Source organism: Botrytis fragariae, assembly GCF_013461495.1.
Source record: "Botrytis fragariae strain BVB16 chromosome Unknown tig00000054, whole genome shotgun sequence".
Taxonomy (NCBI): Eukaryota; Fungi; Ascomycota; class Leotiomycetes; order Helotiales; family Sclerotiniaceae; genus Botrytis; species Botrytis fragariae.
Window position 1 is genome coordinate 337,712 of NW_023500993.1, and position 17,864 is coordinate 355,575.

The 17,864-nt window shown below is 42.6% G+C and overlaps 7 protein-coding genes across 7 annotated transcripts; 4 read left to right on the top strand and 3 right to left on the bottom strand.

The window, feature by feature from the left end:
- Positions 1 to 720: 720 nt before the first annotated feature.
- On the top strand, positions 721 to 1,852 carry Bfra_004871 (putative 4-nitrophenylphosphatase protein; the record flags this gene model as incomplete). The annotated part of the gene is made up of 4 exons (XM_037335262.1): positions 721 to 786; positions 865 to 886; positions 938 to 1,006; positions 1,098 to 1,852. The coding sequence occupies 4 exons, from the start codon at positions 721 to 723 to the stop codon at positions 1,850 to 1,852; spliced, it is 912 nt and encodes a 303-aa protein (XP_037192357.1).
- A 1,240-nt stretch (positions 1,853 to 3,092) lies between these two features.
- Positions 3,093 to 5,102, top strand: Bfra_004872 (putative wd tetratricopeptide repeat domain-containing protein; the record flags this gene model as incomplete). Its single annotated transcript, XM_037335263.1, has 1 exon — positions 3,093 to 5,102. The coding sequence occupies one exon, from the start codon at positions 3,093 to 3,095 to the stop codon at positions 5,100 to 5,102; it is 2,010 nt and encodes a 669-aa protein (XP_037192358.1).
- Positions 5,103 to 7,086: 1,984 nt separating this feature from the next.
- On the bottom strand, positions 7,087 to 7,451 carry Bfra_004873 (uncharacterized protein; the record flags this gene model as incomplete). The annotated part of the gene is made up of 2 exons (XM_037335264.1): positions 7,087 to 7,254; positions 7,314 to 7,451. The coding sequence occupies 2 exons, from the start codon at positions 7,449 to 7,451 to the stop codon at positions 7,087 to 7,089; spliced, it is 306 nt and encodes a 101-aa protein (XP_037192359.1).
- Positions 7,452 to 8,428: 977 nt separating this feature from the next.
- Positions 8,429 to 9,637, bottom strand: Bfra_004874 (uncharacterized protein; the record flags this gene model as incomplete). Its single annotated transcript, XM_037335265.1, is given in 5 exon segments — positions 8,429 to 8,538; positions 8,563 to 8,955; positions 8,983 to 9,196; positions 9,208 to 9,404; positions 9,463 to 9,637. The coding sequence occupies 5 exon segments, from the start codon at positions 9,635 to 9,637 to the stop codon at positions 8,429 to 8,431; spliced, it is 1,089 nt and encodes a 362-aa protein (XP_037192360.1).
- Positions 9,638 to 10,303: 666 nt separating this feature from the next.
- Bfra_004875 (putative acyl- :6-aminopenicillanic-acid- protein) lies at positions 10,304 to 11,771 on the top strand (the record flags this gene model as incomplete). The annotated part of the gene is made up of 4 exons (XM_037335266.1): positions 10,304 to 10,397; positions 10,523 to 10,582; positions 10,660 to 11,076; positions 11,130 to 11,771. Exons 2-4 carry the CDS (start codon positions 10,529 to 10,531, stop codon positions 11,769 to 11,771), a joined length of 1,113 nt encoding a protein of 370 aa, XP_037192361.1. The 5' UTR covers positions 10,304 to 10,397; positions 10,523 to 10,528.
- A 1,950-nt stretch (positions 11,772 to 13,721) lies between these two features.
- Positions 13,722 to 14,816, bottom strand: Bfra_004876 (putative glutathione s-transferase protein; the record flags this gene model as incomplete). Its single annotated transcript, XM_037335267.1, has 3 exons — positions 13,722 to 14,087; positions 14,230 to 14,395; positions 14,451 to 14,816. The coding sequence occupies 3 exons, from the start codon at positions 14,814 to 14,816 to the stop codon at positions 13,810 to 13,812; spliced, it is 810 nt and encodes a 269-aa protein (XP_037192362.1). The 3' UTR covers positions 13,722 to 13,809.
- Positions 14,817 to 15,408: 592 nt separating this feature from the next.
- Bfra_004877 (putative branchpoint-bridging protein) lies at positions 15,409 to 17,622 on the top strand (the record flags this gene model as incomplete). The annotated part of the gene is made up of 6 exons (XM_037335268.1): positions 15,409 to 15,595; positions 15,647 to 15,863; positions 15,918 to 16,135; positions 16,329 to 16,552; positions 16,608 to 16,934; positions 16,993 to 17,622. 6 exons carry the CDS (start codon positions 15,409 to 15,411, stop codon positions 17,620 to 17,622), a joined length of 1,803 nt encoding a protein of 600 aa, XP_037192363.1.
- Between the last annotated feature and the right edge of the window lie 242 nt (positions 17,623 to 17,864).

Here is a 17,864-nt window from a genome sequence, read left to right on the forward strand (position 1 = left end):
GGTAAGTTCATATCTTCGGTCAAGCGGTAGTGCTTCTCGACTTCATTGTTAATCGTCGAAGAATTCTCTCACGCGGGTCTACCCCTCCATTATCCATTATCCAAATTCTTTCCTTGGTGGGGTGAACTTGTGCTGCAGTTCTTGTGCTGCAGTTCTTGTGCTGCAGTTCTTGGGCTCACTGGTCAGTCATACAGAGTACAGAGGAACACAAAACATAGCCATCCGGCTGTCCCGCGTAAAAAGGGGAAGATCTTCAATGTATATTTCTCTTTCCCTGAATCAATGCAGGAAATCAAGGTATATGGAAAGTTTATTGCCATAAGGTTACCATGAATTCCGATTGAACTATGCGAAGTATCCTCTCTCTCTCTCCCATTGTACCACTTCTTCGGATACTTTCTTATCATCATTCCTTGTATATTCCCGCTATGATCCGTTCGCCTTACGAAGCTATCCAGCATCAATTTCCACTACCGCTATCTTGGCGTTTCGTCATACCTGACCTATCAGGTATCACCAATTGATAGCTTAGAGGACGTCACGTGTTCTTGGTGGGGTCAATTGACTCTTCGGATCAGGTCCGATCGATACCTCCGCTCAAGCTCCCGATTGTTTCTGTACTTTGTACTTTTCGAGTCAGGAAATTATTATTGAATCCGACATTGAGTTGGCCGTCTTGAGTTTGTCTTGTACACGATACCCTTTTTACCTATTGGAGTTATGGCTTCACCAAAATACCTGACAGGCGATCAATCTGCCATAAGTGTATTTATTGATCAATTTGATGTGCGTTGAGTCAGTCCTACAAAAGCTTTGAAGCTTGAATTGGTAGGGTGGATTAAGCTGACTTTTTACGCTCTTCAGGTCTTCTTATTTGATTGTGATGGTATATACGATAACCAGTTTCTGGAAAGAAGGATATGCTAATGTGCAAAAGGTGTTCTTTGGTCTGGAGATCATATCTTTCCAGGGACGGTCGAGACTTTGGAATTGTTGAGATCAAAAGGTGCGCTCCCCAAAATTCCATCTAATCGCGCCCCTCGGAATACACACTGTGTGTTTCTCACGGAACAAGAGCTAATCATGTATTACTCTAGGCAAAAAGGTTGTCTTCGTAACAAACAATTCCACGAAATCGAGAACCGAATATCAAAAGAAGCTCACAGCTCTCGGTATACCAAGCAATGTTGATGAAATCTTTGGTTCAGCCTACTCTTCCGCAATTTATATCTCTCGAATTCTCAAACTTCCAGCACCCAAGAATAAAGTATTTGTTTTAGGTGAAAGTGGTATCGAAACAGAATTGAAAACAGAAGGAGTGGAATTCATTGGAGGAACAGATCCAGCTTATCGTCGCGATATTACACCAGAAGATTATAAAGGCATCGCAGATGGTTCATTACTCGATGATGATGTTGGTGTAGTTTTGGCTGGCTTAGATTTTCACATCAATTATCTCAAGTTATGTCATGCTTACCATTATCTTCGTCGAGGTGCAGTATTCTTGGCTACAAATACTGATAGTACTTTACCATCAAACCATACATTCTTCCCTGGCGCTGGATCCATTTCAATTCCATTAATCAATATGATAGGGAAAGAACCAACAGCTTTAGGTAAACCAAATCAAGCAATGATGGATTCTATTGAAGGGAAATTTCAATTCGATCGTAAGAAGACATGCATGGTTGGAGATCGGTTAAATACAGACATTAAGTTTGGTATCGAAGGAAAACTTGGTGGTACATTAGCTGTTTTAACGGGGGTATCTAAGAAAGAAGAATGGGAGGCTGAAAATGCTCCTGTAGTACCTGCGTACTATGTTGATAAATTGAGTGATTTGAGGGGTTGAGATAGGGACAATTGTGGAGTGATGGAGTGATGGAGGGGTAAATTATATGCAATATTACAACATGGAAGTAACGGTATGATCAGTCCCTTACGGAGTAGAATAGAAGATCAATAGAAGCCATGAAATAAGGCAGATGGATAGTTGAATGATTGGAAGAGAAGAAAATCGGTGTTAAAGAGAGGGGTTCGGATAAAATGACTAGTCAGGGAAACACGTGTGACTTTGTGGTAAATCTAGCCCCTCTCCCCTCTCTTAAACGATAGAAATAGAATCATTACCGAGCGATGGCAACCAACTTTCTATATGTGTAAGGGTGGTATTGATCGACAGACTTTGTTTTTCTTGTGACTGTCGTATTGGATTGTTATCGAATGATTTGATGGAATGATATGAGGTGGCTTGGTGGTGGCTTCGGGTAGGTACCTAGGTGTTACTAGTGTGGTATAGTGTTACAGGGGAGAAGTGGAAAAGCAGAATAGGGGTCTTGTCTTGTCTTGTCTCGCTTTAGTCCACCTTATGAAGGACCCTACATACATTGGTATATACATACGGAGATGGTACCTAGACATGGAGATGTATTCGTACAGGCTTATAAATCATAGGCTCTGGATTATAAATTTTAGATTCTGGATTTTAAATTGTAAATGACAATCGAGCGCAGCGAGGATGGGGGTTTGGGGGCTTGCCCCCATGGTATGGGATTTGCTATGGAGGGATTCTGTGGAGGCGTTTTGTAGTGGAGTGTTAGATATTTGTGGATTTTTGAGAGAGTGATGTAGAATGAGAGAATGAGAATGAGAATGAGAGGGAATGACGCTCCGCTGGGCCACTGCCGTGGAGGCTGTTTTCGCTTCGCTCTGGTAACTCTTTGCATATGATATAGATAGAAGCGAGCCTGGGTAGATCCATATATTGTCTTGAGATGATCTCAGTATAAAGACCCTACATGCACATCCAACGGGGCTAGGGGACTGCCCACGTACTCCGCAGGAAAATAAAACAAAAAATTGTAAGACTTCCAGGTTCAATTTGGTGTTTCTATTCGATAATAAACTAACCGGAGCATATCCTCCGGCTTTGAATGTGTAAATTTCCCTAGTTTCGGTAATCGTACTGATTTGGGAGGGGCGGCAGGGCTAAGGTGAAAGGCGAGAGTAGGGGTCCTACAGGGCGGATGGATGACTGGGTGTGTGAAATCCTTGACAAAAACCAAATCTCCTCAAAAACCAATACCCCCACCATGACTTCTTCTGCACCACAATATAGTCCCAAAAAAAGACGACTCGTGCAACCTTTTAATTTGGATAGACCACTCTCATACTTCTCTTATCCTAAGGATCATGCCCAATTCCATTGCACCATGGATGGAGACAGCGACTTGGAGGATGATACCTCCATCTTTGTGGGGAGACGACATGAGTTAACTGAAAGATTGGAGGAGAATCCTTACGATTTATTAACCTATCTCGAACGAGCGAGCGTCTATAGCGATTTGGGATATCCAGATTTGGCATCGGGAGATAGTTACAAGGCTTTATTGTTATGCGATGAATTGAAGGACGAAAGTTTCGAATATCATGAACAAGCGCTCGAAGCATTTAAATCTCGACTCGCAGATGGCTTTTCGGAAAATCTTTTGAAAAGACATGTTCCTGGGTTGGCAGATACGGGAAATGTTACAGAGACCATTGAGAGAAGTGGAATCGAGAGGTTGAATTTGGATGAGGTGGATGAAGATGTGTATATGCGAATCGCAGATAAGGCTGCATTACGATGTTATCAAAATCTCTCATTAAGTCTTCTGTTATGCGGATGCTTAAAGAGTGCTTATGATTTTTGTAGCAGAGGATTAAAAGTCGCCCCTGATGATGAGGAATTGAGTCAAGTGAAGGATTATATTTTCAATATGGCGAAGAGGAGGTTGAAAACCGACGAGGTGGATATTTCCGAATTACCAGATCAAGGCTTAGTACGACGCGAAATCTATCCTTGGAATGACCACGAACCCAATCGTTTCTCGGAAGAATCTCTCGACTTTTTAAATCAGGAATTGCAAGCTATCTCTTCAAAGGTCGAGGTTAGAGCTGTTGAATTGCCTACATTGGTGGAAGCTGCGATTTCTCAAGAGGAAGATGGACATATACCTACAAACAAACAATTGGGGTTATTCGCAACCAATGATATTCAACCCGGCGAAACTGTCCTCGAAGAAACTTCTGTTTTAACAGTTAATAATCGTTTGAAAGATGCCCTTTGCGATGCCTGCAGTACTGTATTACCTCCATTGGGTAAGAATAGCACAGTAGTAGGATGTCCTGATTGTTACGATATTATGTTTTGTAATGAAACCTGTCTCAATCTCGCCTTGGAAACATACCATCCAGCTATTTGCGAAAAAGATGTCGATACCATCTCCAAAGATCCAGATCCGAAAGAATCACCAAACGCCCTCTATCTTCTCCTTTTGGCTCGCGCATTAGCCATGTCGGCAACTCAAGAAGTTCATCCTCTCGATTTGAAAGAAGTTAAATTTATTTGGGGAGATTTTCTCGATTCAGCTAGTAATGCGGTTCCTATTTCTCCTAAATCAGAGCCACCTCCTGTCTGGACTCTTCCATTTTCTTTCTCGTCAAATATCGCAACTCCTCTTCATATCCTTGAGAAAATGGATATTGACATTTTTGCCGAAATCGCAAATTATGATCTTTGGATTTTAAATACTTTGTATAGTAAATTTAGGGGTACAGCATCAGCGAGAGTAAATACGTCAACGGGGATGCCGGAAGTTGCGGCTGTTCATCCTCTTTGGTGTTTGGCAAATCATGATTGTGATCCAAATGTACAATGGGAATGGGGAGGAAGAATGAAATTGTGGTGTAGGGAGAAGAGAATTAATGGGAAGGGTGGCGTGAAGAAGGGAGAAGAGATTTGGAATCATTATTGTGATATTGAATTGCCGGTTCAAGAGAGGAGAGAGTGGGCAGAGGGGAGTTTGGGGGGTTGGTGTATGTGTGAGAGGTGTAGGAGGGAGTCGGGTGAGATTTATGGCGAGGGAGAGAATTATGGGGAGAGAGAGAATTACGGGGAGAAAAGGTTAAATGTATTTGTGGATGTGGGGGAGAATTCGCTTACACCTACTGGTGTGGAGGTGGATGGAAAGATTGTGGAAAATGGATATGTGGATGTGAAGATGCCATTGTCTGGAGAGGAAGATGTGGTGTCAAATGGAGGTAAAAGAGTAACTGAATAGTTGAGCAGACGGGAAGCTGATTGGATAAAATAAAGGGAAGTGGAAAACAGACCCGTATGAATTAATATGGGTGGATATATGATCATTGAGAAAGCGAAAAGTGGTTGATTTGGATGTATTTATGGAAGGGTGGAGGAATGATTATTCTATGTGGAGATATGGAAAGGAAGGGAAGATTAGAATTTCGAGATAGATAAAATGAGATGGTTTTAGTGTAAGATTTGGGGAGAATTATGCATGTTATTTGATCTCATTTTGGGTGCTGGGTAGGAGTGGGGAGAGGAAAGAGGGAGTGCTGTGGATAGTGGCTTGGTGGTGAGTAATATGGCATCTGAGCAGTCTTCATTATTTGAGTGTTTGAGTCGTGTTTAAACTTTAGAGCCCTGATAATCAGTCGTGGGAGTTGGTGTGGGAGTTGGAAAATAGGATGTATTATTATCGAGTGTAAATGGTAAATGGAAACTTGACAGATTGGTGGGGATGAAGAGGTGGGATTTTAGATGGTATGGAGAAGTGAAGGGTACGAAGGATTGGGAAGGTGAGATGTGGTGGAGATGGGGTTGAGTTGGAGAGTGAGAAGGGTGGGGAGGGGGAGTGAGTAGATTGAGAGTAAGGGAGATGGAGTGATGGGGGGGATGGGGGAGTGGAGTGGAATGGGGGAGTGAGGGAGTGAGGAGATGGAGGAGTGGAGTGGAATGGGGGAGTGGATATTGAAGGTGGTGTAGATATGTGATTGAATTTAGATGGTTGAATGGGTGTATGACTTGTATACAGAATCTAGAGGAATATGGATGGTGGGATTTGGGAGTGAGGGTTGATGAGCTATTTTTTCTGATTCGGTGTTGATGTTTTTTGTAGTGATGTTATGGTACTGTAGGTGGGGCCGAGAGGGGGAGGTGTTCTCAGGGCATAAGTGTTTGAGCGGGGAGGAGTTGGAGGGCCTGGTCGTGGGAGATGATAGAAGAGAAAGCAGAGGGCAGCTGGCCTGGCTGTGGAGTAAGATTGGGAGGAAGATTGGGAGAGGAGAGTGGGAAGGGTGTGATGAGAGGGGGGTGATAGGGAGGTGATAGGGAGGTGATAGGTGATAAGGAGACAGATTGGGTGGGGAGGGTAGGAAGGGTAAAGAGGATGATGGGAAATGAGGAGGATGGGGATTGAAAGGAAAGGAAAATCATGAGGACAGGAACTTAGATTGTGTCAAAATAAATCGGGGTTGGTGTTAATTCTTGATAACGGAAGCGATGGGTGGGTAGTGTAGATTAGTATGGACAGGGTAGGGATAAAGAGTGAAGAAGGAGGGATGGTTGAGTTGATCCAATAACCAAGCGGTGCGTACATATGCTGATCTCCTTCCTTACTAATTTGCCGATGGTAGAAAGATAAATAGATAGATAGAGGTGGATGGGCATTCGGTCCTTGGAGTGAACGCCTAGTAGACAACAAGCAGAAAATGCGAATGAAAGATCACATTTCACGAAGCAAAGGCAACAGGTTAATGATTGGATGGTTGTTTATTTTTGGTATCTATCTATGATTTTATCTATTCCAAGTACAACAAAAATCGGAAGCCAACTCAACGTTCAAGTTGCGTTCGTTGATTCTGAAACCAAATTATAGAGAAGGTAATGGAGGATCTAATCATGAGAAATAATGGGAATAATGGTGACTTGACTAGGAGCTTCGATCCACAGGCAGGAGGAGGGAATTCAGTGGGTAGGATACCGAGTGTTTCTTGAAAAGAAGGGCTGAGTTGGTCTTGATTCGATGGAGGTGGTGTACTGGAGAGATTGAGAGGTAATTCGTGAAGAGTATTAAGGCATAAGGAAATTAGGTAGTTGTAATAAGTGGATGCGTGTTGAGACCGCCGTCTAAAGCCGGGCAAATGCGGGGTATTGTTGGGGATAAGCGAGGTGTGGAGAATTTGCGAAGAGGGATAAGAGGGAGCAGGATAGTTACGCGGGTTGTGATGGAACGGCGTCGTTGATTAACGAGGAGCAGGGCCACGGCGGGAGTTGCGTTGTCGTGTAAGAGGAGGTGGAGGTGGAGGACGCGTTTGATGAACGACTTCATACTCTGCAACTTCTATGAATCTATTACACATTTGGCAAACATCTACACCTTCGTTCACTTTGTCACAAGATTCCCACCGGACCTAAATTGAAAGCATACATCAGTCTTGGTGGAATGTTTACCTATTCGGTGGATACGTACTGTTGATGGAAAGATGTTCGGATCTGACCAGAAGTCCACCATGCGTTTACACCTCCATGCCCAAGGTAGGGGAGGTTCAGCGTCATTATTGTTTGGAACTGGTCGGGGTGCGCTGTTTTGCTGTGATGAAGAAGACATTATGGAGTATTCGATATTTCGGATGCAAAGTTCCTCAAATTGGATAGAGAAGAAGAAAAATATCGGAAAGGGGAGAGAGCAGTGATATTTAAGTCTATTTTCTCCCAGATGAGAGCTCGAAAATGAGTGTTCTCCATACAAGTTTGGGAGTCAAAGAGTGAGAATTCGAGGTATTTTCCAGCCATTCAATGGCTCTTATGACATATTTGAAGCAAAATAATACATATTCAAGGATATGACGGTTCATTTGAGGATCGAATATGGATAGATAGTCAGAAATGATTATAATGTAGGCAAGTTCTGGTATTTCGGACTTACGATTAATGTTTTGACTGTTAGAAATCAAATCATGTCTATTGAACTAATCATTTCCTACTCAAAATGATGGTTTTGATGTCTGGTAGTGACTTTACATTGGTGTAGGCGTGTGTTTTGGGACTCATAATGTTCATTATGAATCTGGAGAATAGATTTTAGTCAACTGTGGAATTATTTTGAATGACTGGCTACGAGTACAGAGTCATGATATAGTTGAGTCTGGCTACAAATAGATACTTGGCGAATATCACCACTTGTATGACTATAATCATCTGTTCAGTCATCTCAAGGTTATTGTTTTCTACATAAATGGGTTCAGCATGACTGGAAGGTAGTAGTGGCTTGACTTCTACTTGGAACTCATATATGTTCCCGTGAGCCTGGAGTTTGGAAGATAAACATTGATCATGGTAGTATTTATCTTGACTCCTTGATGACTTATACAGAAGTGGATAGCTGGATGAATTCTGTAGGTGGTGTAGATACATGATTTGGATTGGATTTGAATTTGGATCGGTGGATGATCTGTATACACTGTACAGAGGATTTTATCATTGGGGTAGTGGAAGTGATGATTGTTGATTATTATGTGGTAATATTGTGGTGATGATGTTTTTGAAACCTATCTTTGATCCTCATTTGTTGTTAACTATTTGTTTCTAATGGGTGTTTTTGATCCTTGATTGGGCGATAGTTCTTGGATTTTCATTTGCTTTGATATATACAGTTTGCTCTTCTCCCAATTTCTCATGTTGAGCCTTGTTGGCAGCTGGCAACGTTTTCCATCAAGTACCTATATCCTGCTTGAATGCTTCTATAGCTTCAACATCTGTCATTGGTTTTGTGGCAGAAGCCAATCTGGTAAACTCCTTATACTCAGGAGAAAACTCCCCAAGCAAAAACCATTCTAGACAAGTAGTCAATGGAACTCGATGTGTTACACGACTTGTAGATGTGAAGACCCAAGCCCAGAACTCCACAAATTTCTCGCATCTGGCAAGCAATTCCAATCCATTTATAGGATCCTTCTCAAATGTATCCAAATCCGCTGGTTCCGGCCACAAGCGAAACAGATTTAGGTTTTGAATATCACTTTTGACTCTAACATTCAATTTATGCTCAACTTTTATGATCTGTGCGCCATCCTCAGCAGACCAGTAATTCTTGCACTCCCAAGTAGGTGAAGCTTATGTCGAGAATTGTTGGATCTTACCACCGGGTCTCATTGGCAGCAATTTGTTTTGCTTGCTATACATTGCCTCACGTTTAGCCGCTATTGGAAGATTCTTTTTATGCGCCTCTTCCATTCTATGCCAAGCGGCAGGACCCATCTTGGCTTTTAATGCTTCATGCCTTGGTAAGATCCGCTTTTCTCTATCCGTCAATTGTTTTTCCTCGGGAGAGGGGGAGTTTTTGCTGCTTGATCTCTATGACTGACGCCGTCAACCACCTTTGTTGTATTAGAATCGACTGGATCTCTGGCTTCTTGGGTATCGTTTTTCTTTTCGACGGTAGTAGTGGCAGATTTTTCCGTATTTTTACCGTCGTTGGATACGGAAACATCGTTTTTCTTGGGCTCAGCCGTAAACTTTGCATTTTTGGTAGCATCTCTCTTATCCGTGGGGTCATCGCCGACTATGAATTGATAGTATCTTGTCTTATAGATGGAAAAATGAATGTTGATGATACCTACAGAGCTTCTTGTAGACGGTGCGCTCAATTGCCTGGAGCTTTTCTTGCTCGGGCAAAAGCGCAATCGTCTCATCGTTTTGGGCATCCTTGAACGCGTATCGATATACCATGTTCGATCTGCCTTCTTCATACAATCTATTAAGCATTTCTGGTTGTCTCGAATTGTAATTCGCCATCTTCGTCGACTTCTTCAGTTGCGAGTTTGTTGTTGTGTTGAGAAAAAAAGTCAAAGGTGAAGATATTGGTGACCTTGCAAAACTGAACTTTGGATCATGTGTGTGCTACCTTCCGGTCAGTAAGCTGGTCAAGTATGTTTCCAATGGTCTGTATATGAACAGTTTGATCTATGTTCTCACTTTGCATGCTCGAGTGAATATGCTTAAATATCAGGCTCAAATTGGACTATTTAGGTGAATAATGATAAGGCTAATAGTAGCAAATAATGCGAATAACCACAACAATCGAATTGCTGACAGAGCGGTACGGGAAAAGATACTCAACAGATGAATGAGGTATGATTTTTTTGATAAGTGTGCGATGACGTTGATGCTAGGCTTGTAAATCAACGAACCTTGCTCATGACGGTGATGAGTGGAACCACCACCTCACCCCCCTTCAAAACCGTGTAATTCTCACACATCTGTTCTCAAAGGACTACTTTGAGTCTCTGATATGAAGCCATAGTCAAAATCTCGGGAATCTTCCCACAAACTACTCGTTCTACAAAACATCAGGGGGTTTGGAACCCGGCACAATGTCGAACTTGTGTAGGAATAATGTACCTATAGTACATCGAAGCTGATACTCAATGTGAATTCCATCGTCAAGCCTGGACTCAATACTGGAAAGACTCTTGGATCAAGTATCATTTACCTGGAAGGCTGATGATGTGAACAAAACGTTGTAAAGAAGTTCGGCTACGTCGGTAATTTCTCGGTAAGTTTGCCCCACCGCGGGGTAATCGTCTATCTCTCTCCCAGATTGATAACGTTCTACATTCATCTTGACATGAAAAGGATACCACATTGACAAACAACTCTCTATATATAAATATACCATAGATCACTATGTCCTCCTCTCATTCTCCCAAGAAGCTTGTACTCAAAGGAACTCCAAAAGAGGTAGAATCTCTCTCTCCTCGCACCTCTCTCAAACATCCCCCACTTTCACCTGATAAGCATCTCACAACATTGTTTAGATAGGATTTGAACATGGCAAACTTCTATCTTCTGAGATCAAACATCAGATGAGGATTTATGACGCAATGTTTCAGTCTACTTCCTCATTAACATGGCCCGAAGTCCATGAGATTGCCAAGGAATTTCAAACTACAATCCAGAAGCTAACACCAGATATCTATGATGAAATGGTGGGTATTGCCGAGGGTGCAGGTGTTGATATTTTAGATATTGTGGCACTTAATTGTAGGAGTGAAATTGCTTTGGGGAGATTTACAGATGGGTGTACGAGTTTAGGTTGGAAGATGAAAGGGAAGGATGTAGAAGGGAAGATGGTATTGGCACAAAATTGGGACTGGACTGAGAATGTTCAGAAAAATTTAGCGATGGTGGAAATAGAAAGAAAGGGGAAAGAGAAGATTTGGATGGTGACTGAGGTATGTTATCCTTTTATTTTCGAAAATCCTGGCAGTAAGATAACATAACACAGGCAGGGATAGTAGGCAAAATTGGCTTCAATTCCGCTGGCGTCGGCGTATGTCTTAACGCCATTAGAGCCCGTCCAACACATACTTATAAGCTTCCAATCCACGTTGCACTCCGCATTTGTTTAGAAAGTGAGAGTGTGGAAAAGGCTATCGCATCAATCGAGGAATTAGGTGGTGTGGCTTCGAGTCAACACATCCTTATAGCAGATCCCAACAGAACGTTGAGTATGGAGCTTTCGCCTGTAGGAAACTGTTTCTTGGAGCCATGTGATGATGGGTTTGTCGCACATACAAATCATTTTATCAAGAATGAATTGGTTAGCGAGCCATTTTGGCTCAAAGGAAGTCCGGTGAGACTTGAGAGGGCCAACGTTCTGGTCAGTGAATTAATTAAGGATATGAGGAATGACTTGGAGATTAATGACGGAATTGGGGGTATTTTGAGAAAAAGATTGTTCTCAGATACTTTCAATGCACCGCAAGCGATCTGTTGCCAAGAAGATCCAGAACGTCCAAAGGAGACAAGAAATAGTACGCTGTTCAATATTGTAATGAGACTGGAAGCGGGTAGCTCGACGGCTGAAGTTTTATTCGGAAAGCCTGGGATGACTGATGGAGAGGTGCTGAAGATGCCATGGATTTGAGGATGGTCTAAATCTGATCTTGAGTTGATATTTCTCTGCAAGTTGGGGAAGCTAGCGCAGGGTTCTCAATCGTCCGATTCTCACTGTCTGAAAGAAGTATGACATCCAAAGAAAATTTAGAATCTCAAAGCCAATAAATGTGCTAATTTTCTTGGAGTTGAGAGTCTGTAATTGTTTGAATATATTCAACAGTGGCAGACTGGGTATAAATCTTAAAGCAGCATAATATCCAAAACAATTAAACATTCTAGAGTCATTGAATGCTAGACTCATATTCATAGACTGAAAGCTTCTAATTGCCTAACTACAGGCTGAACTATTAGAGACCTGTAGCTAATGTAGAATAGCTTTATTTAGAATTTGACTCTAAGTTTGCATTGTGCTCACACTTAAAGCATCTTCATTAACAAGCTGCCTTGTCCCGGATGGGAAATTTGTATTAGAGTCCAGTTACAAAGAGTCATAAGATAGAGTCAATCAAAGTGACATGCATGCCTGGTTGAAGATTTCCAAAAAATAGCGTTATTGAATTCGAAGTTCGCCGAACCTATTTACTGACCTCTAGCTCCTGTTATATCCTACTATGCAGTTAAACAATTCATAGCCCAAGCCCAGTAAACAATTCGTGCAATTTTAGTCATTAAATCTTTCTGCGGCACAAATCCAAATTTAGAAGGCTCCAAGTAGCTGTCAATCTGAATGGTCATCCCTACAAGCCTTATTTGAGACCTGGAAGATGACGACTTAGTCTCTCATACCTGTAGCTCTTCGAATTGCGATATCTCGGCCTTAAATCAAGACAAACAAGAGACCTGGTCATCCCTATCATGTCCTCCTCTGTCCCACATGTTAAAACGTGATTTCTAAGAAATACTTAGTAATTGTCCATAATTTGTCCAGCACTTCGGGTGAACCTGAGTTGAGATGCCAATACTATATCTCTGCACATATCGGATATAAAAATCACTTGAAATCCATACACTTCTAACAATTACCCCAGACATAAATCAAAAATCTTACCGAAGAGCTATTTTTAGCGAAAATACAGTCCACTTCTTGGTCGTAGTGGTTCGAGCTTCTATATCCTTTTCGCCACGGACCATTCCTACGTACAGCCCGGTCGGATCCCTATTGACCAGCCAAACTGATCAGGAGTATCTCTCAATTCGGGCAGAACCCAACAAATTCTCGAAGCTAAGGGGAAGTTCGATGAAGCTACAGTAGCTGATTGATTGAACTATGACCACTGTCAAGGATAAACTTGATCAGTCTGGAAACACTGATCAAAACTTGCCTGTTCTCATCCAACTCTTGAAGAAACCATGAATCAAAGTCACTTTGTAAGTCTCGGCATTTCTCACCTTTAGGTAATCAATCTTTAGCTGATTGCTTGTATGTCTCACACCTTTATCTTGACTTCATCTCTTTTCATCGTTCCAATTTACAAAACGCAATCGAACTTGTCTGCAATCTCCAGTTTTGAGGTCGAAGATAAGTCTGAATCTCAAAGCTAGAAGAGTTTCCCAGTGCGCCGTTGCCAAGAAGGCAATCTGGGAGAATCGGCTTCAGAGCATGCTAGTGCCTGTGGCCAGCATACTTCCAAACTCATGATAATAAGAGAAAGAATCGATGGCCCTTCCCTCCGCGCCGGCTAATTGGTCGCACTCTATATCCTTATTATATCCCGAGAACTGTCAGTGGTACTAGAAACAGTTTACTATGGCATAAAATCGCTATAATATCAAAGCTTCCGTCAAATCAAACTTGAGCCTAGACTTAGACCTAGAAAAATGTGCGTCTTGGGCCACTGAGATACGGTACAGGTCATTGGCCTGGAAATACACGATCAAATTGTAATCTACCTTGCGAAAGAGCGAAATCTTGGGTTTCATCAAATCAGAACGCGCGGCACAAAAGAACGAACATATCAACAGACAAATTTTGATCATTTTGCAAAACGCTCATCAGTGATTGATTCAGAGACTTAGTACAATCAATTGAACCTCAGCCCTGCTACCCTTGACCTATCATCGAGAAATCATTTCTTGGCATCGGACTTCATACCTGCTTGAATCCATTCTCTACCTTTCTCTGCCGCAGCCTTCATTTTTGCCTCACGGTCAGGGTCTTTCTTCAAGGCTCCGATATTGTGTGGCTCTGGTACATGACGACCCTTTTCAACTGCAGGTCTCTTTTCCATTCTTTCATCCCATGCCTTTAGAGCTGGGAATTCCTCGATATCAACTCCACTGTAAAAGGCAGCAGTGACCCAACCCCAGTGAGCAATATCAGCGATTGTACATCTGTCACCAACCACTAAAGTATCATGTTAATGATATTTCTTTGAAATGAGTCGGGGTATATGGGAGTGCCCCTAGCCATATTGAACAACCAAGTTGCAAGATATGCACCAGGTAACTGATCACGAAGTAAAAATCGAGGAATCAATTGTACTTACAATAACCAGAGGTTGACTTTTCTAAATGGGTGTTGAGAACAGAATACAAGCGCCTGGTCTCATTTGTATAACGATTGATACCATACTCAATCCTCTCCGGGGCGTATTTTGAGAAATGGTTGGCTTGACCTTGCATGGGACCCACACCAGCATTGAGGAAGAAGAGCTAGTTATCATGTCAGTTTGTTGCGTCTTAGGTCTGGAAATATCGAGTAACTCACCCAGTTGTTGACTTCATAGTACTCCCTTGTACCCTTTGGGTACGAGATCTTATGCTCGGTATCATATCTGTCGACGAGATACTGTTGAATGCTACCACTTTCAAACAGATTAATCTTCTTTCCGTCCGTGAATGTATCGGTCAAAGCGGGGATTCGCCCATTAGGATTTATCTCAAGGAACCATGGCTCTTTTTGGGTGTTCTTGGAGATATCAATCTTGTGTACTTCGTAGGAGAGACCAAGTTCCTCCAAAGTGATAGATATCTTGATTCCATTAGGAGTTTGGGTTGTGTAGAGATGAATGTCTGATTGGGAAGCCATTTTGGGAGTGATATGAGAATGTAACTGTGTAAGACGGTCGTTCATAGATATGAAATTGCAAATGGGAATGAGTGAGATATATAAAGAATTCTTGGATTTTTGATTTGTAATATATCTGCATTTGAATATCACACATATGTGTAACTTCCCTCCGCTTTACCCCACCTACCTAGGTAGCTTACGATGATGCGATCTACGGAATTAAATGTTAATACTGCTGATCCATTTATCTTACCAAGCTGAAATTAAAAACGGCTGTTAGGAGGGAGGCTTGGCGGAAGATGCCGAACGTGGTAGTTTTTCAACAACACATGACTATTTGGCAGATCAAGTTCCCTTTGTATGATGTATAATGTTACCAGAAATAATAAAGAAGTCCTCCTGCTGCCATCTTTGTCGTCAGATCTGAACGCGACATTCTCCAGATAGTATTGGTTGACAGCCTCTTGTTGGAGAATGTCCTGTATCACGTGCCTGTCATACTAGAGCCAATCAACACTAGCTCGGCCGGCTAAAGTGCTTACTCGGTAGATTCCAGACTTACAATAATATACAATCTTTCTTCTAATCTTCCACACAACCTACAACAATATCAAAAGTAACAACCATCGATATTTAATACACTCGCCAGAACATCATGGCGTGGAGACAGCAAGGAAGCACTGGATCGAACAACATTCCTTTGGGAAATCGACGACGCTTCCCTGGCGATGGCGGATCTGGTCAAGAGGAAAGCTATAGCCCAGCTCCATCTTCCAATACTCATTCTTCCAACAATCACCAAGATTCAGGTATCAAGCGTGGAAGAAGTCCAACTGTGAAGTGTGAGTTTACAATGCCTAATATCGCAATCGATCAGTCTTAACATTTTCTAGCCGAAGAACCTGCAGGCGATGGATCTCGACGTCGCAAGAAGAGAAATCGTTGGGGTGATGCTACTGAGAATAAGGCTGCAGGTCTCATGGGACTTCCAACTGCAATTATGGCGAACATGACAAGTGAACAACTTGAAGCTTATACCTTACATTTCCGTATCGACGAAATTACACAAAAATTAAGAATCGATGATGTTGTTCCAGCGGATGGCGACAGGTAAGGAAGCTCTTTCTATGTGTGCTTAACAATAACTAATTATTTCTTCTGCAGATCTCCTTCGCCCGCCCCTCAATACGATAACTTCGGTCGCCGTGTCAACACTCGAGAATACAGATACAGAAAGAGGCTCGAAGACGAGCGACACAAATTGATTGATAAGGCTATGAAAGTTATTCCTAACTATCATCCACCACAAGACTATCGCCGTCCTACTAAGACTCAAGAGAAAGTCTATGTGCCAGTCAATGACTACCCGGAAATTAACTTCAGTATGATTGCTAACCCTCTAACCTTTCTAACCTTATTCTCCCTTCCATATCCGTTTTCATTTATCGTGTGACAGTAGATGCAGCATTTGGAAGACAAATGCATAGCACCGTCATCACTAACTTGTCGTACTCACTGCCATTTTGCTCAAAGCTTTTGATCCTATACTAACACTTAGCTTGCGCTTTACTAAAGTTGGTTTACTTATCGGACCTCGTGGCAACACATTAAAGAAAATGGAGACAGAATCTCAAGCTAAAATTGCTATCCGTGGAAAAGGATCCGTCAAGGAAGGAAAGGGTCGCTCCGATGCAGCCCACACCAGCAACCAGGAGGAGGATCTTCATTGTTTGATCATGGCAGATACAGAAGAGAAGGTCGAAAAAGCAAAGAAGTTGATTCACAACATCATTGAAACAGTAAGTTTTCAATACTCTCATCTGCTATCGTTTTTCAAATACTAATCCACAACAGGCCGCCTCTATTCCAGAAGGTCAAAATGAGCTCAAGCGTAACCAACTCCGTGAACTCGCTGCTCTCAACGGTACGCTTCGTGATGACGAGAACCAAGCTTGTCAAAATTGTGGTGAAATTGGCCACAGAAAATACGATTGTCCACAACAACGCAACTTCACCGCCAACATTATCTGTCGCGTTTGTGGTAATGCTGGACACATGGCTAGAGATTGTCCAGATAGACCTCGTGGTGCCAATTGGCGTAATGATGGCCCTGCAGGTCCAAATGCTGTACCAGGTCAAGGTCGTATTGGCGCAGGCGATGCTGTTGACCGTGAATATGAGGTAAGCATAAACTCCATCTTGACTTCTCTACTATCAGATATTAACAACTTTGTCTTAGCAACTTATGCAAGAACTTTCTGGTGGTGCCCCAGCTGCTACAGATGCTCCTCGTCGTATCGAATCTGGTCCTTCAGGTTATGATCAAGGTCCACCAAAGGATCAAGAAGATGTCAAACCATGGCAACGAGGTCCATCAAATGCTCCTGCTCCATGGCAAAGAGGAAATGATGGACGTGATGGGCGTGATAACCGCGATCCTCGTGATTCTCGCGACTCTGCGCCTTCTGGTCCTGCTCCATGGGCCAAACGAGGAGGTGATGATAGAGATAGAGGAGGTTACCAGAATGGATACAACGCTCCACCATCTGCTCCTTGGGCAAAGCAATCTCAAGCGCCAGCTGCACCAACTGGTCCTGCTGCTTATCCTGGTCAAAATGGTTATGCCCCTGGATATGGTAGCTATCCTACTCAACAACCTCCAATGGGTGCTCCTCCTGGTCTCAGTAGTATGCCAGGACCCCCAGGCCTTAGCAGTGCCAGCATCAATGCTCTCCTTCAACAATATGCCAATGCTCCTCCTCCACCACCTCCATCGAATTCTGCCCCTCCACCACCTCCACCTGGAAGTGCTCCTCCTCCTCCACCACCAAGCGATCAGCCACCACCACCACCTCCTCCAGGAAACTAACCATCGTCTTCTCACGTAATCAATAAGATTATTTTCAACTACTTTTCAGCCGGCGTGCAAAAACAAACAATCACTACGCCAGGTTTGAAGCCCATTCAGGAAGGATACTAACCTAGGGATTTCTTTATCCATACACACAAGGCTTCTTTGTATTGACAAAGACAATGTTGATTATTGGGCTGTTTTTTCGAGTCCGTTTACCTTAATTTTTTCTTTTGATTAGTGCCTTGCTGCTAGTGTAA